Source organism: Aquila chrysaetos, chromosome 4 (genome assembly GCF_900496995.4).
Source record: "Aquila chrysaetos chrysaetos chromosome 4, bAquChr1.4, whole genome shotgun sequence".
Lineage (NCBI taxonomy): Eukaryota > Metazoa > Chordata > Aves > Accipitriformes > Accipitridae > Aquila > Aquila chrysaetos.
The window spans coordinates 15,440,467-15,468,163 of NC_044007.1; the positions used below are offsets into that span (position 1 = coordinate 15,440,467).

A 27,697-nucleotide genomic window follows, 5' to 3' on the forward strand; every position below is an offset into this window, starting at 1 on the left:
CAGAGGTGCTGAGTTTCAGTGGACTTTCATAGGAATTACAGCTGCCCTGAACTTTGGAAAATCAGGCCACGGTATTTTGCATGTATGCATGCAAAGACTGTGGTCTTTTCCTCGGATCAGAGTTTAACGTGATGTAACGTGGAACTTCAGTTAGTTTTCTTGATCCGAAAGACAGTACTGTCTTATGCGCTGGCCTTAGCCGGTGGGATTCCTGGAAGCACCCTGCTTTTCCCTGCAGGACATCTACATGCCCGAGTAATGCCAAGCACATAAGGGCTTCTGCTGAGCTCAGTTACAAGCTAGTTGAAATCACTTGTGTATAAATTTCTGCAGAACTGGACTGCAAAAGTGCGTTTTTGACCCGAGAAACTGTAATAATTGCAGCGTGTTTTCCTCCTGTGGCTGAAGGCTGTGGGCAGCAGCTGGCCTGTGCACCTCTGGTGGAAAGCAGTGGCCTTCTTGTCTTCCCTGGTGGTTTTTAAGGACTTGTTCTATCTCTGGAATAGCTTGAGGGTTTGAAAAAAAAGAGTGAGAGATGGGGTGAAGTAGTGTGCTGGCAGGCTTTGGGAGGCCTGCTCGCGGGTGTCATGCTGCGAGTCAGGCTGGCTCATGGTCGAACTCGGGTCACCACACTGCACTGCCCTCAGCGCTGTTTTGAAAGTCAGGGGTGGCCGGCTCGCCATCCCTGGCTCCCGCTGCGGGCAGAGTGTCCTTCCCCTTGTTTGAAACCCCCCGCCCAGCAGATTTCAGCTACCTCAGAGCCACGCACTCACGCCTCGGCCCTGCTCTGCAGCACGGCGTTAGCCCAGCCGCGGCGGCCGCCCTTTCCCGCCATTTTGTCGCGTCGCGGCCGACGTCTGACTTCTGCTCTCCTCTCCACACAGACGTCCCGGGCCTCGCGCTGGGCCGACCCCGACCACTTCGCCCAGCGGCAGAGCTGCATGAACACTTTCGCCAGCTGGTTTGGCTATATGCCGCTGATCCACTCTCAGATGAGGCTCGACCCCGTCCTCTTTAAAGACCAGGTCTCCATCCTGAGGAAGAAGTACCGAGACATTGAACGACTCTGAGGAGCGCTGCCGAGGGGGCCGAGCCGCCCCTGCCCCGCGCGGCCGCCGGCGCGTGGAGCCAGACTGTGCCGCCGACGGCGAGCGCCCAACCCCGGCGAGCGGCGTCCCGGCGCCGGGGCTGCGCTGCTCCGGACTGCGTCGGACCGCCCGGCAGGCTTCTGTCGCTCAAGACTAGGTCGTGTACAGTTTCATTATGGAACATTAAATAATTATTTTTGAAATGATTGCTATGCAGGTTTAAACTTTTTTAATGATCAAAAAAAAAACCTATTAAAAACAGAGTTCTTTCTTTAATCAAAATTGTGTTGGTTGTGAATATTTCAAAGCTGCCGTTTCTTTCTTCCATGCATTTGATTGTCAATGCAATTTTCATTCATTTTCCCCTGCGAAGTTAAATGCTTGAATCTCACGGGGAGAAAATGCAGCAGGTTCAGAAACAAACTGAGCAGAAGCAGGACAGAGCCGAAGTATTAACGTTTCTCATTTACTGCTGACTTTTTAATTTTTTTTCTCAGTTTTCCCCAAGCCGGTAGCGGCCACTCCTTTGGACGGATGGAAAACTGGAGAAGCCCCAACGAGCCAGACAACGAGCGTAGATTTTTCTGGTTGGGGACCCCATTTTTAAAGGCAATCAGCCTTGCCTTGAAGGGAGAGAGGAACATTACTGCCGAGGAGCAAACCGGTGACGTGGAGCACAGGGAAGGCTTCGCACGCAGCAAAGGTGCGGTGCCCGTTGTGTATTCTGGTAGGAGAGACGCATCCCGAACGGCCCAGCCCGTGGCTGAGCACCTCGGGGGCGGTCAGCGTGGCCAGTGTGGCGGCCACCTGGGACACACGCAGCCTGCGTGAGTCCCTGATGCCCGGGGGCAGTGGTGCCGCTTGGCCACGGCAGCTGTATTTCTAGAAATAGCTTTGTTCTGAGGGCAAAAAAGGTGTTGGTGCAAAAAAGAAAGCATGCTAGTGCTTGCAGTGTAGGAATTTGGCCTGTAACAAATTGGTTTATTTGAAATCAAAGCATGGGCTTCTCTTTTTTCCTTTACTTTTCTTTTTTTCTTTTTTTTCTTTTTTTTTTTTTTTTTTTTTGGAAGTGCAAATAGGTGGAGAAATTCCCTCCTGGAGGTCTGACACCTGAAGTAAAGCCTATGGTCAGACGCTGGGTACTGGCGGCAGTGGGTGTTCCCATGCGTACTTGGGGCAGGGTAACTCGGACAAAAAATCCTGCCCCTCAAATACCGGTGTTGCTCACACTCCAAAATGGTTTTAGCATTTCAAGTGGAAGTATTTTTAAATTGAAATTTTTCAGTTGTTTATTTCTGTGTAGTGCTTTGGCAATTTATGTGTTTCTTTACATTGAAGAATGAAAACAAAAGCAGTGATTTGGGTCAGGAAAATGCCATTCCAATTTGCTAAGAAAATAAGCACTTTAAAAATGTTTTGAACTCTCACATTTTGATGAGGTGCATTTGGGGTGCTCTGTAATAATCTCCACCCCCAAGAGCTCTGTTAAAGTCACAGCGAGAGGGTTTAGTGCTGATGCCCAGAAGACCAGCAAGCCTTTCTATACCTCATTCCTTGTAAACAGGTGGTCTGATAGCAGGGGTGAAGAGTAGCTGGAGTGCTAGGAAGGGTGGACCAGAATTATCACCAGTTTCATTCAGGTTCAGGCACCGATTTATTATGCAGCTTTAAGCAACTCCCATAACCGAGGCATGCCTCAGTTTCCTCATTTGTAAAAGTAATAGTTACTGGTTGTAGAGGGAATGCTGTGAAGCCTGAATAATTTCTTTTGCTGGTAAGATCAGAATCCCTAAATGGAAAGTTTCTTTAGAAGTGCAAAGTACATATTGCTAAATGTTTGTATGCAACCTGACATGTAAAGACTTGCGAAGAATGCTTTGCGTTGCATATGTATTGCAATATTTGAACAGAGCACAGCGAGTTACAGCAGGAACATCAGGGTCCTGACATTTTGTGTTAGAATCATAGAATGGTTTGGGTTGGAGGGGACCTTAAAGATCATCTACTTCCAATCCCCCTGCCATGGGCAGGGACACCTTCTACTAGACCATCCGAAGCCCCATCTAACCTGGCCTTGAACACTGCCAGGGATGGGGCATCCACAACTTCTCTGGGCAACCTGTTCCAGTGCCTCGCCACCCTCACAGTGAAAAACTGCTTCCTTACATCTAATCTCAATCTACACTCTTTCAGTTTAAAGCCATTACCCCTGGTCCTATCTCTACATGCCCTTGTAGATCTGAACCAAATCTTTAAAGGAATCTGCCAAAACATGTGTGAGACTACAGCTAGTGACTTATGCTGCTGAAGAGCAGAGTTTTTCCCCCCACTCCCATTGCTCTCCCAGCCCCTGGCCATGCAGTCTTCCCTGAGACCTTCTGCCATGCTGGTGCCCACCAGATGCTTCTGTGAGCCCATTCAACTCTCTAAAATTGTGGAAAACTGTCCAATGAATTATTGGATTTTTTTAATGCCATTCTAGAGAGTCAAATCAGCATGTGGAGACATGTAAAGAGGCAAGAGTAGGTAGGCAGGGCCAGGGAGGGAAGGGGAGCAGATTGCGCTCCCGTCTTTGTAGGATGAGCTGCTAATTTAGCTCCCCACATCCCATAAAAACCTGAACCTCACTTCCCTGTGCTCTGGGGTCTGCGCTTGCTGATCTGTGGGGGAAGGTGAAGTCCAGTGGTCTGATTTTCCAGAGTGAATGGCTCAGCAGCTCCCATGCTGCTTTTTCCTCTTGGAGATCAGGCAGCTCTTTCAGGGACTGGAATAGGCCTTCTCCTTAGGCTCGGTTTTTGGAGAATGTGTCAAACACTGGATGAGGATGGCAGGGCTCACGCTTTGCTCGTGTCCTGGTTTGCAGGCGGGCAGGCGGATCTGTCCATCTGCAGCTCTGGGAAGCAGTTAATGGTCTGTAGCCAGCAAGAGGGGCCAGGGAGAGGGAGAGGGAAAGAGAACCCTACAAAAACAAGAATTACAATTCTGCTTGGGTTTTAGTTAATGCCATTTTGGGGCACGTGGGTTGGGTTTTTAGTATAAAAGGGAGTAGCTAACCATTTTTGGAGAGCAGCGAGTCAGGACAAGCTTTTAAGCTGTTTGACATTCTGTTACCGTCACTTTTTGGGGTGGCTGAAAGAGACTGTGCTAAAGCTCGCTCGCAATGTGATTCGAGGCCCTTTCTGTTTACAGATCGCTAATTAAACCAGTAACAATGAAAGGCTTAGCTCCAGAAGGGATGTGGATAGGTAGGAGCATTTCTCTTTGCAGCAGGTTACCCGGGCATAGCCGTCTCTCTAGGAAAGAATGTGCCTCCAGGCCAGTCTCGAGAATGGCCGTTGGTCTCCGTGTCCACGGCCCGGGGACCCAGGGAAAGAGCTGGACGCAGATCCAGCTTAGAGACTCGGTGTGTTACGCTCAATGCGGACTTTATCGGCCAACACTCCTAAGAACAGTAGGCATGCTTCTGAGCCTCCCGTGTGTATCTGTGTTGGATAGAGCTGTGTTGTTTCCTTAGTGAATGAAATCACCCTTTTGTCATGTCCTACGTGCGAGTTAATGGTTCTTTATTCTTTTTTTTCTCCCCCCCTTAATTCAGATGGTGCTGAAACAAGGTTCACTCCTTGTTGCTCCTTTTGTAGTTTTATTTTATTTTATTTTTCATTAACAGCAGGCTATGTTAGCCTTTACTTTACAGGTACTTGAATGCCTGATGACTTGACTGAGTGTAACGCATGTGGCCTTTTGTAAAGGTTACTGACCTTAATTTAATCAGGGGTGAGATGGATGAATGTGAATAGATCCATGCCATTAAAACAGAATAAAAGTAGGGATTAGAGTTTGGGAGAACTGATAAATTTTTAATTGAATTTATTAAAGAAAAAAAAAAAAGAGAAAGAAACCCTTCCCAGTTATAATTTGAATGAGATCTATTGCTGGAGGAGGGTTTCATGAGAAAAACAGGGGCAAACTTCCAAGGTAGAAAGTGCCTGGCTCTCCTTGCAGTCCCTCGGGCATGTTCAAGATTCTCTTTGCCCTCTTTCTATTTTGTGAAAAACTCTGATTATTACCATAACTTTTTCTAGATGTGAATGTTTAAGCTTTGTAACAATTTCATAGTGAACACACTGGTGTGCTAATGCATGGCTGTCGAGCGCTTTGATCTTTTCCATTGGAAAACATCATGGATTTGATCAATTTCAGATTGCAATTTCTTTTTTAGAGCCAACTTTGACAAAGAAATTAATCTTTCACCAATGAGCGCCTTTTAAAATAGCTCATTTACCAAAAGATGTCATTTGGAGAGTGGAAGTCATCATTTGACACTGAAGCAATGAAAGAAACAGCTAGACATAGACTAGGATTTTTTCAAATCTTTACATTCCCAGTGTAAAATGCTGTGTCCTCCTCACTCCTCCCCATACTGAAACTAAAAGATTACTCAGTGTTTGTCATGACATCTGTATTGATTGACAACAATTTTATTAATTCCTCCAGTTAAACATCCTCTTACAGCATGAGGTGGATTGGTGGTCTGCTCTTAGGCTGGCTCTGCTGTCTGTCACAGAAATGTGGCCTTCAAGGGCATCAGCCTGATAGACCCATTTTCCTGGGCTTTAGCGGGATTTCACGGGGAGGGGCCTGGGGTCTTCCAAGAAGGGACTTGCCCCACGCAGAGTCTTAGCCGATATCTGCTGGAAATAAAACCACATCTTCCAAAATTTTGTACATCTCACCCTTGTTTAAAACTAAGTCAAGCTGGCCTTTATACCACTGTTTTAACCGTCTTCACACACGTTTTTTAAGTTGGAGTTAAATTAGGGGGAGTTAAATTAGAGGGGGTTGTGGGACTCATCAGATGCTTTGGGATGCTCCCTCCCACTCTTTCATGGTGTTTTTAGTGACTGTTTCACAGTGGATTAGTGATGATCCAATAGGCCTTGCGACCTTGTACATAATCCTGTATATTTATTTTGAGAGAAAATATGTATAGTGTTTGGATGATGAGAATGGAAACCTGAAATGGGAATTCTTAGGTGGGCAAATGTAAAGCAAAAAAGCAAACAGAAAATACAGTCTTATTTTGTATAAAATGTACATTTTTGAGAAAAATTTTCTAATGCATTACCAATGTTTTCATAGTGCTGCCACATCTTTTTTAAAGTGTTTCTCCTTCTTTGTTTGACTATTGACAACATGGTGCAATTAAACCTAAAGCAAGTGTGTGAGTGAGAGAAAAAGAGAGAATGAGAAATTAAAAAGCCATATAATTTGGTTTACTTCATTAACCTGTATAACATCATAGGTTTACCATCTAAGATAGGTTGTTTTTATAGATAGTGTCACCAAAGACTTTTTTTCTTCAGATTTATTTTGAAAAGTTGTTAATAAAGGACGTACATTTCTGTTGCAGTGTGGTTTTATTTTTAAGGTAGAATAACACATCTTGCTTGTGCTCTTGAGAATGCAAATTTGGGAGCATGATTGCCATGTGTCTCAAGTTCAGGGTAGTTGAATGGCTCTCTATCTGCTCCATTCTCAACTTGAACTGAGCAATGGCTATATGTATATCCTGTGTCTCTGTTACATGCATTATATACGTGGTATAGCTTCTATACACGGTGGTAACTAGTCCAGCAACATTGACAGGTGTTTACTGTCTTACCTGAAGGCAGAAAAACATTCAGTCTGTGTCCCTTGTGCGTGGCAGGACAGTTTTCCTGTGTCGTTACACAGCTATTGGTAGGTAACGGTGACTTTTAGAAGGAGTCACTGTAAATGGGTATGTGCAAAAATGATCGCTCCACCAGCCTGAAGGCCTTTGAAGGCTGATCCCTGGGGAAGGAGAATATATTCATTTATTGACCCATATTTTTTGTTAGGGGGTTATGGGAAGCCTGTCACAGTCACGGGGAGTTGCATTCATCCCACCTAACTCTAGATGCCTACAAAGCACTCCTCTCTGTCAGAGCTGGACCTCACTGCCTCCCTGCGTAGTCAATGGACAGAACGAAGTATTGCTTATGGGATTATCCTCCTCACCTGTTTCAGACATGGGCTTTAGCATGAGATAAGTTGCATCTCACATGTGCTGGTTTCTCTCTGCTGACAGTACAAGCACACCGATTGCAGGTCCTACAGCATAGATGCCAACATCTGGTCTGATGAATCCCATGCTGGGAGTTCCTGGTAACACTAGTGGACTCAGGATCATGGCCTGTAAATTTGAGGAATTAGTCACCGGTTTGTTCCCATCAGAGATGTCCAGGCTGGCCTCATCCCTTCTGGGGTTCAGACTACCAGAGTATGGAGAGGTCCTTACATTGTCATCCCATCTAATCTGCCAGTCATAGAAGACTGATATATTTTGGGAAGAGGCTGAAAGATGTGGGTGAGTCTGCTCTGCTCCTGGTTTTCTGAGTCACTACGGGTTCCTCCAAAACAGAGCGTTCCAACAGCCATTGCTGTTTGATATTGGCTATGGGCTTCTCCCTGCCAGAAAACGAGCAAAAAATGTTACCCTGAAAACGATCCGAGAACGGTGTTCCTACTCATCAAATCTTGAATTCTTTGGTTATCGCCATGTTATTTATACAAAACAACTTAGAGTGGGATTCATTTGATTAAATGCAGATAGCTACATCTGCAGGAGCTACCAGAAAGCTGTTGTCTACATTAGCAATTAGCATGGGCTAACTGGTGTAGAGCTGTAGTCTGAAACCTGACTTTCATGCTATACACATCTTGGAGGGTGTGATTTAGATGTGAGGATGGAGTGCGTCAGATCTACGTCTGCACCATCCAGCTTAGTTTCATCTGAAAAGGATCCAGTTTGTGTGCTCCAACGCTGCCCTGTGATGTGAACCAAAATGAGGTAAGTGGGGAAAATTGGGATAGTCACCTCAGAAGTACAATGCTGAGCTGAATCGAACCTCTGCTATAGCCGTGCATCCCTCGCGGCCTGTGTAGTCAGTGGAGATCAAATCCAAAATAAATCAGATGAATGAGGTGCTTGGAGACTTCTGCCTACTTCATCTCTTGTATAGAAAAGCGGTCTGTAAAGGAAGAACAAGCTCCATTGGAGATACCTGTGTTGTACTTGTTAGGTGAGGGGAATACCACGCTGAGTGTCAGTTTTGCTTGCTAACCTGCCACACTGGGAATAAAAACTGATTCTTAGCTGGAATAAACCAAAGCCAGGTCTGTGAAGTCCCTAGGACCTTGCTTGCTTACATGAACTGAGGATCCGGCCCAAAATATTTAACACATGATCAGTTCAAATTTAAATGCACTTTTGAGGGCTTTTTTGAACAATCTCACTGAAACTCATTGTGCTATCACTTGAATGGAGATAGATAAGAGAGTGGGCACTGATCAATGCCTTATTTTATTTTCTTTTTTAAATGATTAGCAGAGAGAAAAGAAACAAGTCTCCACTTTCCCTTTCTAAAGCTATTAGCTAATTGTATCCACAATGTTATCAGAGAGAAACAGATTTTGCTCAAGATTTTGAGCAGTGTGACGGTGACATTCTAGTAGCTGCATGATGTGCTTTATTCCACACTTTTGTTTCTCTACATGGCATTCAGGACTGTATGCGGATTTTATGAGCTGCCTGCTCCAGGTACTGCTAGTGCCGGGGAGCTCGTTTTGCACATTACCTGCATTTCTATTGCACATTAAGGATGGATGTGTTCTCCATGCTGCAGTGGCTCCTCTGTGCAGCTTGGGCTCCTCCCTGTTTCCTTTCTGTAATTAACTATTGTTTTGCTGGTGATGGAGAAGTGTATTAAGGAACAGCTCTTTTTCTTTCCAGAGAACATAAAATAAAGCCATTTCTGGGATTTCACAAGAAGAATGTAATGTTAACAACTGCTGAGATAGTGACTGCAAAAAACCGACACAATACACTATTGAAGTGGCAGCAGAAATGAGAATTTTGAGGCTATAAAATATTTTCCCTCAAATTTCTCCCTTCCTCTCTACATAGAAGCAGCTCCCATTCACAATCACAAAACAACCACAAGGCAGACCAGTTGCTGGCAACTGAGGGATACATTTTGGGTTTTCCTTGTTTCTAAAAGGGATCCATATTCAGTTCCTGCTTGTATTAAGCATCCTGAGGTCTGTGGCAGCCCTAGTGGGGTTTGCATTTGGTAGCCCTGTAGAAGACTGAAAAGGTCCCAAATTTTTAGGAGGAGTTCAGGACCTTTTATGGCATCTTGACTTGGAGATGGAGAAACAGAGGCATCTGCAGGAGCTCTGCTCTTTTGAAAATACAAGTCTGAAATGGACTAGTCAGATATTAAAAAATGTTCGGTTTTTAGTTCTACCATGATTTGCTATGTGGGTACTAGGGTTTTTCTGAAAATCTGTCCCATTTCACTGTCCCATCACCTAAATCTGATGTGGAGCTGTACGATGCAGTAGACAACGTACCAGTGGCCTGATTGCCATATACACACTATTGCTACCACTGATGGAGCATCAGGGTGCTGGGAAGACAGCATGGGTAAGTTAAGAGTATCTGAAATTGGGTTTGAAAACCAAGAATTTAAAACACAATAATGAAGGGCAATACAGCAAGAGGAAATGGATTTTCCTCTTGCTTCAATTGGTATAAATCCCTCTTGTCTGCGTTGAAGACAATGGATTGTTTTGAGCCTGAAAAAGGGTGGAATTAGACTTTCAAAGCATGAATTACAATACCTTTTTATTCAGTGATGTCTTGATCCTGCTAGGTAACAAAGCACATTTACAATGTGAGCAGCTCCTTGTGAGAGGCTGCCGAGAAAACGCACAATCCTCTGCTTTCCCTGAAACAGGCAGTCAGAGTACTATGTTAATGCCAACCAGTGACTACATTAAGATTATTTTTAATATCCAGCAAATACTCAAGAGAAGCTGAAATAAAACATTTGTCACTTTATAATTTTTAAGGAAAACGTATACCAGTTCATTGCAATTCCATTTCCCTCGCAGCAGTAATAGAATTGTTGCTATTAGAACTAAAACTGAGTCTGGCTCAGGAAGATCTAAAAATTGGGAATTGCTTGTGATACCAAGCAATAATGTTGTTTTCAAAATCCACAGATGATTTAAATGCAATCCCCTTAAGTATTGAAATCTGTCTAGTTCACTCCAAAGGCAAATAAATTCAGTGTGTATTTTTCTCTCCCTCTCTTAGAGCAGGGCCAAATTCTGCTCTCAGCAACACTGGAGTAAATCCAAAATTATTGCAGTCTTCCTCATATTTCCCTTGAGCCCCAAGCCATGGTCCCACAGGAGATCAGAGAGCTTCCTTAGCTGTGTGGCATTGGGGTAAGCATGGCTCGAGGTCACCTCAGGACTGAATCTTCTCCTCAAAGTCAGTTGAGAGAGTGCGGTAGCTTTGCTGTGCAGGTTGTGCTGCTGTGCAATACAAATCTAAAAGTGGGACATGATGAACAGGGTGGGGATGGGGCTTAGCCTCCCCGAATTGCTTTTCATGGCCCTAGTAACCAAAGTCAAGCCTGATACATTTGGAGGAATAATGTCAGTACTAAGTAAAGTGCCGAGGAAGACAGTTTTCATGTAATGAGACTGAGGACTGGTTGATAGGATTCTCGGTCCTATTCCCAACTCTTCTAATGATTTATTCTGAGGTAAAAACCCATTTAACTTCCCTGCACCTCACTGTTCCTAAACAACAAGTGGATATTCATAAATATCCTCATATTGCAAGGGAGACTGTGAGCTTTAGGGGTTCATGCCAGATCTTTCTGGTCCTCAGGTGAAGCATTCAGTTTAAGAGTAAATTTTTATTACACCATGTGGAAGAAACTCTGGAACTGGTATGAGTAGGTGGGAGCGCTGGAGGTGGCTGCTTCTAACCCCTTATTTTGTTGCATATGTAATGGGTTGCAGTCTCCACTCATTCATTCTATTTAACATCTAAGCGAAGAGAAGACTTGGAAAAGCATAATGATTTATGGTGACACACGGCAATAACAATATCACAGTCACAACCACTTACAAAAATGGTTCAAACTCAATATCCCTGTATAACAGAGGGGCAGACTTTTGAGGTCCAGTCTTGTAAGGCATGGCCATCCCAGCCTGTTGAGTCATTACAGTTCATTACAATTATGGATATACACTGTCTGCAGCTCCAGCTGTTCTGGAGGTTACCTGTGTCCTCAGCATCAATTTAGGAGATGTCTGGGTTCAGTGTGCTATTTCTCCATCCACTTGCAGGCTCTCAGCATGCTGCCCCAAAGGAGAATCACCGTGGGGGTGGAAGATGCAGTGGTCAAGTCCACGGCAGGTGCCGTCATGCACAGAGCTTGTGGATCCCTGCAGACCTCCTGACTAAAGCACCCATGGGGGTTCTTCCCAGCCCAGCTCATTCACAGTAAGCCAGGTTAGAGAAGCTCACAACTTCAGCTTTTGGGCTGGGTGGAAAGTAGCAGAGAAATGTCCCTGCTGCCTGGTTCGTGGGACAGGAATTTGCAGAGCTGGGCAAGGGGAAGCTTGGAGTGCCCAATGTTGTCTTTCAAGGAGTTTCAGAGGGTCTCTAAAGGGTCTTCAGCATCTTCCCTGACTATGGTGGCAAGGCGGGGGGGGGGGGGGGCAAAGACAAATCAATGCTAGGACAAGGAGAAAAAAACAGCTTTCCCAACAACTAGCGTCTTTCTAGGACTGTGTTGCCTTTCTTACATCTCCACTGCTCTGGCATTGGCTATTCCCCAGGGTGTCATGTAAACGAAGAAATCTGAGCCTTCACGTAGCCCTCAGACTTGAACTTTCTGAGGACAGCCTGCCTGGTTTGTGTGTATGGACTGATGCCATGCAAATGAGTGAAGTCCCACTGTATTCTGCAGCTGGCAAACTTGACCACTTATTTAGTTTTCCAAGATTTTACCAAGTTTTCTTGGATTTTTGGTCTGGAAAAAAAGCATCTGTGCTGTTTCAATCAAACCAAACCAAGGAAACTGTCCAAAGAATTTATGCAGGGCTGGAACCCTGACTGCTGATCCTAACAAGGCAAACTCAGTGGGAATGTGAAGTCAGTGCCAAGGTGACCTCTGAAAGGTGCTATCAAATCCAGCATGCCTCACAGTAAAGTGTGCATGTGTGTGTGTGCGTGCAGAAATGCTGAAAACCTGAGGTGCCCAGACAGTTTGTTTTGCATCCTGAGATTTTCCAGCAATGGCCTCTAGTGCTTTTCATGTGTTATGCATCAAATGTAATCAGCCACATGGCACAGTATGATGAAGTAAATGCATTGGGTCGCTAAAGTGCATTAAGTGCCATTTACTGCATCGATTTAATTCTGTCCCCAGTCAAACTTATAATAACTGCCTCTATCCCTTATTGCTGCTTCCCTTTTCTGAAGCAGGCAATAGCATCCATTTTCTTACCCGACAGAGTAACTCAGTCTAGCTGATAACCCAAGCCCACTGTCATCAGTCCTGCCTTGAGCAATGCAGTAGATCAGAGGGCTGTAGATATTCCAGGCTGGCAACCTGCACGGGCTCAGCGTGGGTGAGGTGAGCCTGCAAAGCCAAAGGCTTTTCTCACTGCCTTTCCCACTGCCAAAGCATGGTAGCTCTGGGGCTTGAGAAATTCAAACCTGCCCGCATTGATATTTTTTTCTCTTGTAGGCTACACTTCGTGCGGGAAGTTTTCCATTAGCAGAGCAGGAGTTGTGCGCTGTGCAAGAGGCAAGTGTATTAGCACTTGTAGTGGGTTTGAGTCCGGAGAATGGATGTCTCCATCAGAAGAGTTTCCTCTGCAGGAATTTGTTTATGTCATTTGCACTATGTCCGCATTTCCCCTTGTACCACTGTGTAAGTGCCAGAGCAGGTTGAAGGTCAGTGTGCGATTAATTCTCCGTGTAGAAAAAAGCTTTTTCTTTCTTCCTTTTTTTCTCTCAAGCGCTTACACAACCTCCTTCTTTACTAAAGAGTGCTGAGTCATTCTTTTTTTACTTTAAATTTCCAAAACACTGGTTTAAGTATGCTCTGTCTTGCACTCTTTTGTGGTTACCCCTTTTATCTGGTTGCAAAATCACACTACTTCAAATTTAAATCACATCGTATTAGGGGGTTTTGCAAACCTAGTGTGAACAATGAACTTTCCACATGTAACTCCAAGCTAGAAGAATCTCTTTGACTCTGTGGTAGAAAGTTAGTGTATGAATACTTAGAAGTAAGGAACACATCAGCTTTTTTTCACCCCACAGCATAATTAATTTCAATGTTCAAACATGGGTTGGGGAGCAAGGAAGATGTTGCTGGATAAGATCATTGCAGCACTGCTGGTCCTGAGAGCCTCAGTTCTTTCCTCTGTGCTCCAAAGCAGCCAACTTTGAAGGGTTTCCCATAAAATACTTGCTATGGTGTAATTTTACACAGAGTGCATCATTGTCTTTAACTGATTTAATTGTATTTCCGTTCATGATCTACAGTTCCCACCCTTGCCATCTGAAGTGTTCTGATAAAATGAGGTCTGATGTGGCCCCAGAAATATTGTAGGGGCCAGTTCTACTGGTAAACTCCAGCTGCTTTGTGCCAGTTTACTAACACAAAGCAGCTGTAAACCAAGTTTAACTGGGTTTATGCTTACTCTGCTGCATCAGAGTGGCTCTTGGCAGCTGGAGCATAGCAGAAAATGGGGTCCTCAATGTTTAATATCTAGTATATGTCCTCTATCTGGAGTATACATCTTGCCCTTGCAAGGAGCTGTATAGCACAGGTTTTTCATCTACAGATGTTGTGATCATATATTCAATGAAGGCATCTGGAAACATCCCATTAGGGGCAGCAGTATGCTGTTGCTTTGCTGTTAACAGGAGTGCAGGGGTGGGATTTGCCTGCTCCTCACTAGGTGTCTAGTAGATTTAAAAATACTTAAGGGAAAGAAAGGGACAACCTGATTATGCTGAAGGTACTAATAAAAACATAAAACTGCTATTGGACCAGCTGAAGAGTGAGGAACACCCCAGAGCTGGCTGGGGAGGGAGTCTGGGACATGAGAAAAGCCCGATCTGAACCGTCCCCTTGGCAGTGGAGTATGGCAGGGCAGCGGCACTCTTGCAGGGCTGTTGTGCGTTTTGGGAAGTCAGACCTGCTTCCCAATGATTTCAGAGGGGCTTTCTGTGCAGCCATTTCCACAGAGGAGGAGGAAAGGGGAGGGACAAGGGCTCTTCCTCTTCCAGGAAAGCTGTCAGTAGCTGGGACATTTCAGGAGGTAAGGTCTAAGGGAAAGGAGGCTTCCAAGCTTTGGGCTCCCATGACCACCCTCCCTGCTCTCCTGCAGAGCCTATTTCTTTGTCTGCTTCTTCCTCTTCACTCTTTTTTTTTCTGTTTCTTTTGGAAAGGTTCACTTTTTATGACTAATTAACAATTAATTTGGCTAGAGAGCAAGCAAACAGAAAGATGTGGTAGAACATATGGAGGAACACACTGTGCCTGGTCCCTGAAGATCTGAACTGAGAAGCAAGGTCCAGGAACAATGAGTTTATGAGCAGAATAGGCTGGGAATAAGCTTTGGAAAGGGAAGAGAAGTGAAATGGGAGCAGAGATCCACATAATTTCTCCCTGGAAGTTGGAGAGAAGGTGAAGAAAAGCCCTGAGGAGTCATTAAAAAGATGAGATCACCCAAGGCAAGTGGCAAAGATTTCCAGACTGAGAGGGAAGGGAAAGACAAATTGGGCCAGACTTTTTGTAAAGAGCAAAAGCATCAAAATTGTGTTTGTATAGCCATGAGAGAACAGAGAATGTTCTGTCCTGGGGGACTCTGGGGATCAGAGGGAGAAACAAACCTGTGACCTGCTGGTGGAGGGGAGAGGGAGGTGAGAATGAAGTGAGCAGAGGGAGGAGGTCATGTGTTATTTGCCTGGTTTCTTTTGCAAGAAATCCCTGGAGACAAAAGTTAGACGGGACAAGCTGAGGATTTGAAGAGTGGGAGAAAAATGTCTGGCTGGGAGTTTGGGTTGGGTTGTATCAGAAACTGTTCAGCAAAGACAGCAGAAATAGAAGATGAGAGCTGTCTCTGAGGCATAGAAATTTGACTGGCTCATGTGATTTCCACTGTCAATATTCTGTAATGTGCTAATGAAGGCATCAAGTCCCACTGCTGGAGTAAGGCATGCTAGACCCAGACCTGTGACTTCGGTGTTTGGTGCAAAGAAAGGGAACAGAGGGTACAGAGGAGAGCAGGGGAGAGCTTGCTGACACCCATGGACTGGAAATGGGGAAAGGCTGGAAAATGGCTCCAACTACGCAGCTAAAACAGTGCAGGGTCTGTTCTCCAGCCCTGAGGCTGAGTGTCACAGCCTGCCTTGCATCCACTCACCTCAAGTTTTTCCCTTCCCTTTCTTTCCACCCTCAAAACCAATATGAATGCGGTCAGGTGCTGGTAGGGACAGTCCACAGCCTGTGCCACCCCCAAAATGGTGCGTGGGTGATGTCTGGGAGACAAGGAGCTGGCATAGGCCAAAACTATGCCAGGAAGCATGTTGATGGGGAACAGCACAGGCAGCTGGGTGCTCTGGCCCTGCTTTATTTACTGGCACAAATACTGCCAAGCTGTTCATGGACCAAGAATGTGGATCTACAATACAAAGCCAATGCTTGGTGATGCCTGGGTTGCTCGGAACAGCCAGAAGAACCACCAGAGCAGAGTAAATGTTGTACAGGCAGCTTAGTGCAGCGTTTTTTTTTTTTAATTTGATAGATCTTGCTTCTGCTTTGTGTGTGTGTTAGAATTGGCCAAGGTCAAGAAGTGTATGTGTGCCTGCAGGAGGAGGAGTGCTGCCTGGGGTACTGTGGCTGTTGGGTTCTTGTCCTTCTTTCTCCTCCCGCTTGTCTTTGGCTGCCTGCATTGTCTCACCTCCTGGGCTGGGGAGTGTTCCACAAGGTTAGCCTGCTCTCACTGCTCCTGCCTTCATCCAGACTGGATCATATCCATGCTCTCCTGACAAGGGAATAGCTCCCTGCCATCCTTACTGCCACTTACTGGGCTATTCAGAGGCATCATTTTTCCCCAGGGCTCAGCTCCCATTTAAGCACCTGCAGATAAGGGCCAAATTTCCTGAAGTGCTCATCAGGCAGCTGCCTCCCCTGGGACACTTAATCATAGATTTTTCAAAAAAAAAAAAAAAAAAAAAAAAAAAGCCATGCTGAACTGTTCGGAAAGATCCAGCCATTTGTAAGCCCTTGGGAGCAATGACTATTGTTTATTTTATGCTTTTGCCTAGTACCACGGGGCTTGGCGTTGGGCACATGTCCTGGTGATTTATATAAAATTAACTCCTTAGTCCCCACCTTGGAGGAATTGATAGCAATTTGCTTAGTGTTTTCTTTAGAACCTGAAGATGCTGATGGAAGATGAAGGCTTCAGATTTCTGCTCTGTCCTTGTGCATGAAGAGGCTGTTTGCTCGGTTGACAGCACCAGGTAGAAATAAAATTCCCGTTTTGCTCTCTGTTAACAGATGGTTGCTGGAGTAAGAAGTGTTGATTTTTAAATGTATCCGAAGAAGACAGAAGTCCACCTAGGACAGACTCATTCTACGTTTTAAAGGCAGGTTAAAATATTCTTCTAGGCAGTTTCCTATCAGGGTGAGAAAGAAGCAGTTCCAAGAGCTGGGCTGCTGAGAACAGATGCTCCAGTTCAGCTGGCCGATGGCCAGCTGGGAAGACCTCTGGAAGAGAAGGGCAGCCTTGCTGCACCCTCAACGTGTGCTCTGCCCTGAGACCTGCTTTGGCAACGGTGCTGGCTGTGCAGGGACAAACTGACAGCTGGGCACCTGTGGGCAAGGGCCCATGGTTCCTCAGCAACCTGATGCTTTAAAACCTCTTCCTACTAATGGTTACGACACCAGTTCTGAAATCCTGGCTTGCAGACTGAGGGTTTGTTTCTTTCCCTTTTTTGTGTTTGAGTGGAGAAGTGTGGCTGCTGGAAGCAGTATTCCCTTGGTCAGAGCAGGGCAATGGGGAGGAGGCTGAGGTCTGGAAGCAGTCAGCCCTGGTGCCCTGCTCTCAGCCACAAAATGACAAGTCTTTCTGTCTTGGAAAGTAACATTCAGTGACTAAAGCGATGACTAAATGGCCTAAAGCAGTTGTGTCCCATCTTTCAACTGAGATATCACATAGCATAACACAGAGACACTTGAGCTCTGCTTGCCTTCCTATAACAAGATTAGATGAGTCCACATTTCTTGAGCAAAAATGTTGATCCCCTTGATCACAAAACGGAGAAGGTTGTTACAACCTTCAGAGCTGTAAGCAGGGAGTTGGCTATGGTAAAAATGGACCATTCAATCTGACTGTATCTGGTTTGTAGTAGTAGATATATGCTGGACTGTCAGGACTGTTCTCCTGCTGGGCACAGCTTGAGAGGACACAGGGAAGGGATATGATGCAGCAGGGCCACGTTCCCTTGTTTGATCTATTACTGGGATGTTGCAAGAATTTGGCCAAATCACTTCTCAATTTATGGGCATCAGTTTCACTGCCAGTAAAACAGGAACGATGCCATCAGCTTCCTCTGCAAAGCACTCCAAGATGGAGGTTAGAAAGCACTAATGAAGAGCTGGCTATAATTACATCCAAATTTAGAAAGAAAAAGGGCTCTTGTTCCCTTGGACCTAATATAATAAATAAATAAATGTAGTAGTCCTGGCTTTATTGCCAATTCCATCTGATTAGATGAAACTTAATTTCCGACATTTTTTCTGCTGGTGGCCATATTATAAAGGCACCCCACAGAACCAGCTTGACCTCTGGGTGCCTCATAATTTTCCTGGGTATGAAGTTACTCTCTTACAGAATTAGTTTCCTCAGCATGCCTTTGTGGGGCTGGTGCTTTAAATCAGGCAGACCCAAGCAGCTGTAACCCCGACATGGTCATTTTACAGCTGGCTGCTGTTTGTCGCCTCTCCCTCTTTCCCAGCTGGTAAGTACTGTTTTACCTTTCTTATTGCTGTGGAGATGACATTATCTTACACTGGAGAATTTCCCTGCCATACAGTTGCTCTGGATAATGTTTGTGTACAGATGATGTTTATGAAAGCCAGGGGGCAATTTACTTACTGCAGTGGGCACCATTGCAACATGTAAAATCATCGTACACAAATACCATTGACTAAACAGCTCCCTTCCTTCTCATAATTCGTTATCGGAACAGGTTACTCGGGGCTGGGAGGGAATCTCCATCACTTGGAGCCTGTAAATCAGGCCTGGCTGTCTTTCCAAGGAACATGCTCTTGCCAAACTGCACGGCATTGGGCTGGATGGGGGCATTGCCAGGGAAAACTGACAGACTCCCTTACACAAGCAGGCAGATGAGACGACCATAACAATCCTATTGGCCTTAAAGCCTGCAAATCTACTGCTGCAACTCTGGTTGTGCCAATGCAGAAATCAGGAGACTGATGGATAAAATATGTCCCTCTGCCTTCCTGAAATCTGTCCAAAGGCCAGGCCTGTGATATGCATTGAGCACACCAGTCTGCTCCAGAAATGGTAGATCCATCTTGCATGGAAAACTTAATTACTTTCCCTGCATGGGCCCCTTGACTTGTTGCCATCTGTGGAAACCTGAGTAAAGACTGCCCGGATCCATGACAGTCAATGGAAAAGGGCTCTCTCCAGCCAAGAAGGAAAGGGAGGGCCGAGCCAAAGCCCTTGCTCTGGATGCATTGTTCTCCCAAATTCTGCTGCTGCTGATGGCCTGAGGAGAGGACGAAGTGCCTTACCACTTAATCTATGAAGCCTCTGCTTTAAAATAGTTTCCCAGGCTCCTTTACCATGTTGATCATGGGGCTTGCCTATCCCAACAGCCAGCTCTGACCACCTGGGATCACCCCTCATTTGCTCCTCGGATGGGGAGCATGCCTGGGAAGGCAGCATTAGCACCAAGGTGAATAGGTGGACGTTTCCATGCAGCCTGGTGCTGCGCGCAGGATGGCAGGAGGCTTCTTAGACTCCAGTGCTTGTGGTGTGGCTCTGAAGTTCAAGACTAGAAATGAACAGTACCACTCAGCTTTTAAACACACAAACAACCCGAAATTATTATGAGGGGTGTCTCCTTTTAGTTCATCTTGAACTTTAACTGGGACCATAAAAGTGCCTGCTTGTGATAAGAAATTGCTTTTATTATTGATCAATTATTGATCTGTGCAAAGAGTAGGTTTATACTATTTTATTAATGTTGTGCAAAGAACAAGAATAAAGTTATTATTTATGGTTGGGAATACTTGTTTTATGCTCTCCGTGATGTCAGTAGCCACCCGCTCTTCTTTGGTGCTGCCCTGTCTGTAAGTTCATCAGGGCAGGGGAATTCCTGGTTGGCACCTACCACAGTGAGACTCTGACCTCCTGGCTCCCAGTGATGGATACTCTCCTTATCTCAGGGTATAAAGTTTCTTCACCTCTAGGCTGTGATAAAGAGGGTGTGTAAGAACTGAGATAAACAGATTTCTGCTGGATTTTGGTTCAGCTTCTGCTGACAGCGGTTCCATCGCATGTGGTGCAGGCGGTCAGCAGCTGTGGATCTGCTCCAGGCCTGCCTCAGCCCCGGAGCCTGGGGATGGCAGAAGCTGGTCTGGTGCCTTGTCCCATCACTCCTAACAGCCTTCCCTGCTGGTGGGTGTTAGGGACACTGCTGCTCACCCTGGTGCTCACTCCCGTGAGATGGACCGTCCGCAGCCCCAGCCTCCAGAGAGCTTGAACAGAGAACCACTCCGTGTGCAGCAGCTCACTCCAGGCCCTCTGAAATGTCCCTGTGTTCACTAATTTCAAAAATACAGGCCAGTAGCAGCAAAACTGCGTCCCCCACCATAGCAGAATAAGTTCTATGCCTGTGGCTGCTAAAGACTGTGCAAGCATCAGCCCGTTGGACCCTAGGAAGCTCCTGGGATGTGAGAAGCAATATTACCCCTCTTTTTCATCCAGGAGTGAGGAATTTGCCTGTGCCTGTGCCTGTGCCCGTGCCCAACTGGGAACTGAAGCCACATGTCCATAAGACCAGCTCCATCATATTTTTGGGTCTGCCAGTATTTTCCTGTGTTGGGTCTGTGCAGACCATTAATAGCTGTGTCGTTGCCTTCCTGTGCAGCTAATATAAAGCAGCATATTCCATTTTCACTTAATACTAAATAATCATCATGTAGTTGGAGTTTGCTGTTTATGTTAAGGGTTGTTTATGTTCTGCATGAGGCAAAGGTCATAGGGAAAGGTGGTTTTTTTATCAGACCAATTCATATATCTGGAAGAAAGCAGACAAGTTCTCAGGCATTCAAGCCCTCTGGTCTGAAACAGAAGCAACAACCTTCTTGCTAAGCTCGGGCTGAGAAAGATTGCCTAGCAGCCATGGTGTGACATCCCTTTTCATCAGCATTACCCTCCCTCAAGCAGCTCTGCTGATATCTGGCGCCGGTCATGCCGCTGCCCGTCGCAGGCTCAGCTATTTACGTGGCCACAAAAGCAGACCAGAATGCTGGTGCAGCTGAAGAACAGCCCTTTCCATGGGTGGCATTGGCCATGTTCCCCGCCAAGCCGCCACACGGTCATGGGCACACTGGTGCCTGCCAAAGGCAGGTATGTGGGAGGGAATAAGTGGCAGCAGGGCACCGGGGCTGGCGCTGGAGGGAACTCACCCAGTGCAAGCAGCACTGCTGCTGCATGGGAGAGCGTGGTCGGACCTCAGCTATATCATCTGGCTAGGAGGTAACACGGGGAGACCCATCCTAGGCTGTTTCCAGGCTTCTTGTCAGTCTGTAATCAATAGTAACTTTGAAGGTTAGCACTTAATTAACTGCAATGTCAGCGCCACAGAGGCTATTTCAAGCAAGCAGCTCCCAAGTCTTTTCACCCTCACTGTAAGTCCCACTTGTGCTGCACAGGGGTCTGGCCAGCTGTACAGACACAGCATGCCGAATCACCGGGCACTGCTGAACGCAGTCCAGTAACGCTCACCCATAAAATGTGATTTTTGGCTGCAATGACTAGGCGAGAGCAGCAGTACTTTCAGCCTTAATGCTGTCAAATCTGGGTTCACTGTCTTTTGTCCTCCTCTCCATTTAGTAAGAAGTTTAGTACCTGAGTTCTCTAAGCACTGAGAGAAAGAACTGAGCATGACTGCTTAATTTATTCCACACAGGCCATGGTAGGTACATGAAAACTTGGATTCCTTTCTGAAAAACAGAGCCGCTTTAAGTGTTTGAAATGAAATTTTCTTTCACCTATATTTTTAGCCCTCAGAAGGAAGAGATTTCAGCAGTCGTGTTTGTTATCCTCCCTTCAGCAAAAATGGTAAAATCAAGCTTGGAAAGCTCTGCTGAGATGAATCTGATTGAAAAATCACCCCTCTGGAACTCAGCATGGTGGTTACAACATAAAAATTGTCAGGTTGGGTCAGCTCCTTGCCCAGTGCAGGTGGATCATCTGGTTTCTGGTAGCTGTCCCAGTTCACCCACCCCATGTGGTTAGACCAGGCAACTGCTAGTTTTCCTCTAGGACGATAGGAACAAATAACCACGTACTTAGCAATTTCTGGCCTAGTTTGCACATCCCATATTTCAGCTGCTTCATTTTGCTCCTCGACACCATCCATTGCAATGTGCTGTTAGTTAAATGGCCTGTGGTGTCAGATGGGATAGCATGGGTTGGACAAGCAGCCCCTTCTCAACTATTGATGAAGGCACATCCCAAGTAACATTGGACTGAGACTATGTAGCTCTTATGGTGACTGCCTCTATCTTACGAATTTTGCCAACTGCTTGCATGATACCATGTTTTTTAATGTCCTTGACCATCTACCTCTGCACTCCTAACTTTCAGACCATCTGTGTGTATAGCAGTAATTTTCCCTCTCTGCTGCTGTATACCAGCAAGAAATGAAGAAAATACAAAGCTTTCAGTGGTAACCCTGGGGCTAGAGGAAAGAGTGTCCTGATAACAAATAGTTCTATTAGCTCCATGCAGGACTTTATCTTGTAATTAATAATATTAATCTCCCCCATTCGTAGAACAGATTTTGGGTCCAAAGCATTGAACAAAGACTTGTGTAATTATCCTTTCAGCACCTATCCTGCAGCATGTGTAGTTATCACTCCTGTATGACTGGGAGAAAGGATATGCAAGAAAGAGGCCAGAGAGGCCACAGGTCTTGCTCAAGAACTCAGTGGTCCTGTAGCAGATCTGTGTGAGTCTCCATCTGCCTTTGCTTTTCTCTTCTATTTTGTCCCTAGGTGAAACAAGTGAAGTTGCTTTCCATAAGAAAATATGTGGGTTCGAACGGCTGTGTCTGGTCTCCCCATGACCTACCTCAAACTTGTTTCTTTTGGAGCTTGGCATTCACAAGCACCTCCCAAACTCATCCCCCCTCTCTGCCACTGGGCAGTTAATGCCTTTTGTTCTCTGAGGATTTCCAAGGAGTTTCCAGCAAAAGCGATATGCAAACCCCACTGCAATCAATTAGGGGGATCCAGCTGACTTAGAGAGCATTTTGTCAGGCCCAACAGATGATGAGGATCACATGCAGCAGGATTAGGGAGTTGGGATCAGGGGACTCCCCAACAAATGTCTCCTGTTATGAGATGTGTTGCAGGATTTCTTTTGTTGAGGGACAGCTCTAGGGCCCTCATTTTCCAGGGATGTTCTGAAGAACAAGACTGCAGGGTATTATGGAAAGGGGCTTTTTTTGTTTGTTTGCTTGTTTTTAAACTACGGAAGGAAGCTGAACTGTTCTGACCCTGCCAGGAGCTGAACACATGTTGCTGAGATAGTTTTGCAGTATTGATTGGGTGTTTGGAAGTACTAAATCATCTCCTGCTTGCACATAAACCTTCTCACCCTGTTTTTGTGTCTTCATCCAAAACCCCGACTCTGCTCTAAGATTGCTAACTCTTTCCACCTAACTTGGTGTGGTCCAAACAGTAATGGAGTCTGGACTTTATAAAACAAAGCTTTATTGAGGCAGTAGGGAAGATGAGCAACAACGTGCCCATACGGTGACTTAATCAATCACTGACAGCAAACACAGGATCATAAGTGATGCCATGGCTCCTGTGCACTGCGAGGGACACTTGGTGTCCCATCATCTGGCAGCAACAGCCAATGATGCAAACGCCTTTTGAATGCGGTAAGAGTTGCACCACCCCTCGGCTCCACCAGTGGTAGTGAGGCTTGAGAGAAGCATACTTACATGAATAATGTGAGCAGAATCCTGCCTACACTACTGATGTCAAGCAGGGGGCAGGGTGTTGGCAGTCTGTCTATACGGCGGATACTGGTCAAAGGCAGAGTGTCAGGAGGTTGGGTGTCACTTGGCCACTGTCCTGTGGCTACAAAGACATTGCAAAATGGCCTGTTACTATATTTTGGGCAGATGTGTATGTTTGAGTCCTTTGTTCTCAGCTCATCTGGAAGAATCATCAGCACCAATAATATCAACAGAAATAGCTCATCTCTACTTTGAAGCCAAACCCCTCCCCTTCCATCCCCTGTGCAAACAGAGGAAGAAAGGTCAAATGCTCTTTACTCTTACTGACCTGGCTGTCACTTACATTTACCCAGTGCTTTACACCGCATCGTCTCAGAGCCCTTCATGTCACCATAGTAAGCAGGTTTTTTTTCCTCTGCTGTGCAGATGAGGAGAACGGGGATGACAGGGACAGCCCCAGGCAGTAGTGGGGCCAGAGAGCTGATTGTGGCTCCTTTCTGAGCGCGTGGGAAGACAAAAGCACCATCGGGTGCGAGTGGTCTGGTTGGCCTCTGTGACATCTGCAGTGCAACATGCCACGGACAGAGGTGGGACTCCATTGCCACGTCTTGTCTGAAACCTCATCCAACCCTTTCCCCTGCAGTGCTCCACAGCACTGCGCGCTCCCCTAATTTTGTCACTCAGGATTTGGGGAAGGTGGTGGAATATGCCTTCAGGCAGCAAGTCAAGCATGGTTTGTAAACCATGCTGTGGTTGTTGACATCTCTTGTGTCATGCTGTGTAGCAGGAAACCCTTCCTCACTGTTGGAATTGCCTGCCCAATAAACAACACATGTGCTTAGTCATGGCCTCATTTTACTTCATCATATTCTTTTACTATTTACAGTGGTTTTCTGGTGCTAGCATTCATATCCCCTCAGAAGAAGAGCTGTCTTTACCAGTGTACTGTACTAACATTCCTATACTGAATCCTTCAAAAGTATTGACTTTTCAGAATAAAGTGGAAGAGGTTCAGAATTGCATGAATCAATGATCTAGGCATATTTACTGAAATTCTCTTGGGCAAGGGCTGACACATCTAAAGATTCACTTAAAAAATCTCTGACTGTACAAGGCACATTATGATCTTATTGAATAAAAATGAGTCTATCCAGGAAAACAGTACAATTCTGTTAAGTACTTTCAGATCCTATGGGACAAAGGTGTTCTACAAACATGAGATGATGTTTATTACGACTGAACTAGATTAAGATCATGTAGCGTGAATAGCTCACTAAATAGTTATATGTGTTAAAAAGAGACAGAGAAATAGCAGCCACAGTTTATGCTCTACAGTATCAACCAGTAAGAGAAAATAGCTGTGCTGGCTTGATATTACACTGAGAATAAACAGTCTTTCAGTAGAGACTAACTCATTAAAGGTGTGTGCGGTGCATATGACAAACTGTAATTAAGAGTGATGCTTTGAAGGTGTAGGACTGCAACTGTCGGGTGCATTCAGTCCTTCCACCATTTCAGAGAATCCTTTGCTCATAGGTCAGAGGTGCTTAGCATATGCAAGGTGCCCTGCCTTAGCCTTCAGTATTCTGAAAGTACCCAAGAAGTGTCCTATTGGTCGGACTATGGACCCATTTGATATGGGGGTTTAAAGGGATAGGGGAGATGTTGGAGACACCCCGAGGAGCTGATGTAATATGAGGGTGAGGAAGAAAGAGGAAAGCACTGACAAGCGCAGGAGGATCAGGACTATTCGGTACCTTGACGGTGGCTGGAGGAAGATCCTCCAAGGAAGAGGCTGCTGCTGGCAGAGGGAGACAGCCCTGCTCTCTCTGTGCTGAGGCAGCTGGGTGGACTGCAGAAGTCCCAATGGCACGTTAGCGCCTGTGATGTTTTTAGAGAGCAATCTGAGCAAAACCTTTTGGTGCAGAGGCCAGAAAATATTTTTCTTCTCCTTTCCATTCTGCTTTCATGCAGGTTGGTTCTGGATCCAGCTGCTGGTTCAGAAGCATATGGAGTGAGATGCCTGGATCCACACCACCCCCTCCTGCCCTAAGCACAAAGGTGTGCCCAGGTTGATGGGAAGGCATTTGGCTGTCAGGGGAGCAGGTGTAGTTTGAAGAGCCATTTTCTGTCTTCTCTGCCCTTTGTACAATTTACTTTATGAGCTTCCAGCCAGACCATGCAGATGGATTAACATACACGAACAACCACAAAGGCATTTACTCCTTAAAAACAGCATCATTCTCTCCTCACTTGAGGAGGGAAATTCTACTGACTCTGTTGGTGTCCCTCCTGACTTGTGCAGGTCTCTCTGAGCTGAGACTCAGTCTCTACTTTCTTTTCATCCTTCAAAACCTTCACACTGCAATTCACTGTATTCCTGACTCAAAAGCAATAGCCACTATGCAAATTATTGGCAGAAAGAGATCATTTTGTATCCAAGGTCAGCACAAATTTACACTGAATTCATTATACTGCAATTGGCTTGGAAAGGCTTTTGAATGCTAAGATTGTTTATACAGTTTTTATTTCTTTATCTTATGCATAGCTGGTCTTACACCTAGAAAGATATTTTGATGTTTTAATGGAAATCTCTAGTCATTTTGCACAGAGAATTGGAAAGAAATAGGAGTGCTGAAAAGGACTCTCTGTCCCTTGCTATTGCTCTCTGAATCTGTAAACAAACCAAGAGAAGCTGGCTGCACGTGCAACCTCAGCTTTTGCATACATACAGTAGGTAGGTGTAAATGAAAAACAGTGATTTACCAGCCCCATTATACTAATGGCTGCCAGTCACATGCCCTGGGCAACTGTGATTCACTGTGTCAGGCAGGATCTGTCATGGCAAATAATGTGAGTGATGCTGGTTGGCATGTTGTGTCATCCAAGTAATCTGGAAAATGAACAATGTGATAAAATTCCTTCTTTTCTTATCAGCCTCTCTTTTAAGGAGATCTTCCTGATAGTCATGTCTCCTGAGCAATTTCTGTCTTTCTTTCTTTTCTTCCTTTTTAGGGGAAAGAATTTCCATCGTATCAAAATGGAAAGTCTCAATAGCATCCCACTGAAAATTAAAAAATTATAAATAATCATTCCTGAAAACCATTCAGTTTGAATGTATTCAGCAATTTCTGCCAGAAAACTCTTCCACAGGAAATTTTTTTACTAGCTTTACATAAAACTTAGCTGAGCAAAAAGTTTCTTCAGACTGAGGGATTACATATCAGACTATGTAAGAAAAATGACTTCCTGATCACACTTTTACACAATTGTTTCATGGAGTTTGACTGCCCTGTAGCAGTCTATCTTTAGCAGGATCATTATGAGCTATTGGATATTGAATTAACAAAATGCCAGCTGGATTCTGACGGTAGAAGGGTGTAAATCAATAGTAGCTGGAAATAAAGAGTGTTGTCCAATAGCTAGATGATGAAAATCAGAGCTCACATGTTTGTACACTTCACTCAACCTGAGATACTGATTCTCATTGTGACCTTGGGCAATCTTTAGACCTCCTTGTGTTTGGTACAGTTTTACTGCATAATTGAGAAGCAGCAAGACTTTACCAAACCCAGATTTATGCATCAAAATCTTGTATATTTGGGGAAATCGATTTCCAGAAATATTTCTTACTTCTACAGTGTTCCTAAGCAATCAATCCTTTGGAGTGCTATTCAGTGTCTGAAATGGGAGTGGAATGTAAAAAAAAAGAAAGCTATCAAGAACTATATGAGGGAAGAGGAGCATATAAATACCAGGAACGGTAACCGTAAGCTGCCATACTAAGAGTTCATTCCTTTCCTGGGAGGATGTCTTCCTGACTGGGTGCAGCCATGTGGAGTTGCATTAACTCCATCTGGTTTGGAATCTGCTTAATAAGTCAGCCATTTATTGCCCATATTCTTTACATGAAACCCCGAGGGATAAAATATATTAATACAGGCCCAGACATGAGCAAAAGGGACTTGACTTGCTTGTCTTGCCTGCACAGGCTTACTCAGAGCAGCAGGTTAATTTCTAGATGCTTCAGAAAAGTAACATCCCTTTCTGATGTCCTCTTGCCAGGATGTTTCCTGCAGCAAGTTATAAATGAACAAGAGCTGGAGCAGTGTAAATGTAGAACAGGACATTTTCCACTGAAAAAGAGCAGGTCAGAGAAGGGGAAAGAAACTGAAATGACGTATTGTTTGTCCTGGCTACAATACACAGACACTATGAAAAAACAATACCAGGAAACCTTAGGATACGTAGTTCTAAGGGTTGGGTTTATGCTTAAATTTTGTATTTCTAATTTCTGAAAAGATCCTTGGACAATACTGTCCAAGACTCCAGATCCCTTGCTCAATTGAGTAACAAAGTTAATAATTTATTCATTTATTTCTTAGCTTCTTTTTAACCA

General features: G+C 45.1%; 1 protein-coding gene across 1 annotated transcript in view; it reads left to right on the plus strand.

Moving 5' to 3' along the window:
* EXT1 (exostosin glycosyltransferase 1) overlaps positions 1-6,490 on the plus strand; it is a 186,732-nt gene extending 180,242 nt beyond the window's left edge. The window contains exon 11 of the mRNA XM_030011813.2: positions 885-6,490. Coding sequence (XP_029867673.1) covers positions 885-1,070 — 186 coding nt within the window. The 3' untranslated portion in view covers positions 1,071-6,490. The remainder of the gene's footprint in view (positions 1-884) is intronic.
* Positions 6,491-27,697: the final 21,207 nt, after the last annotated feature.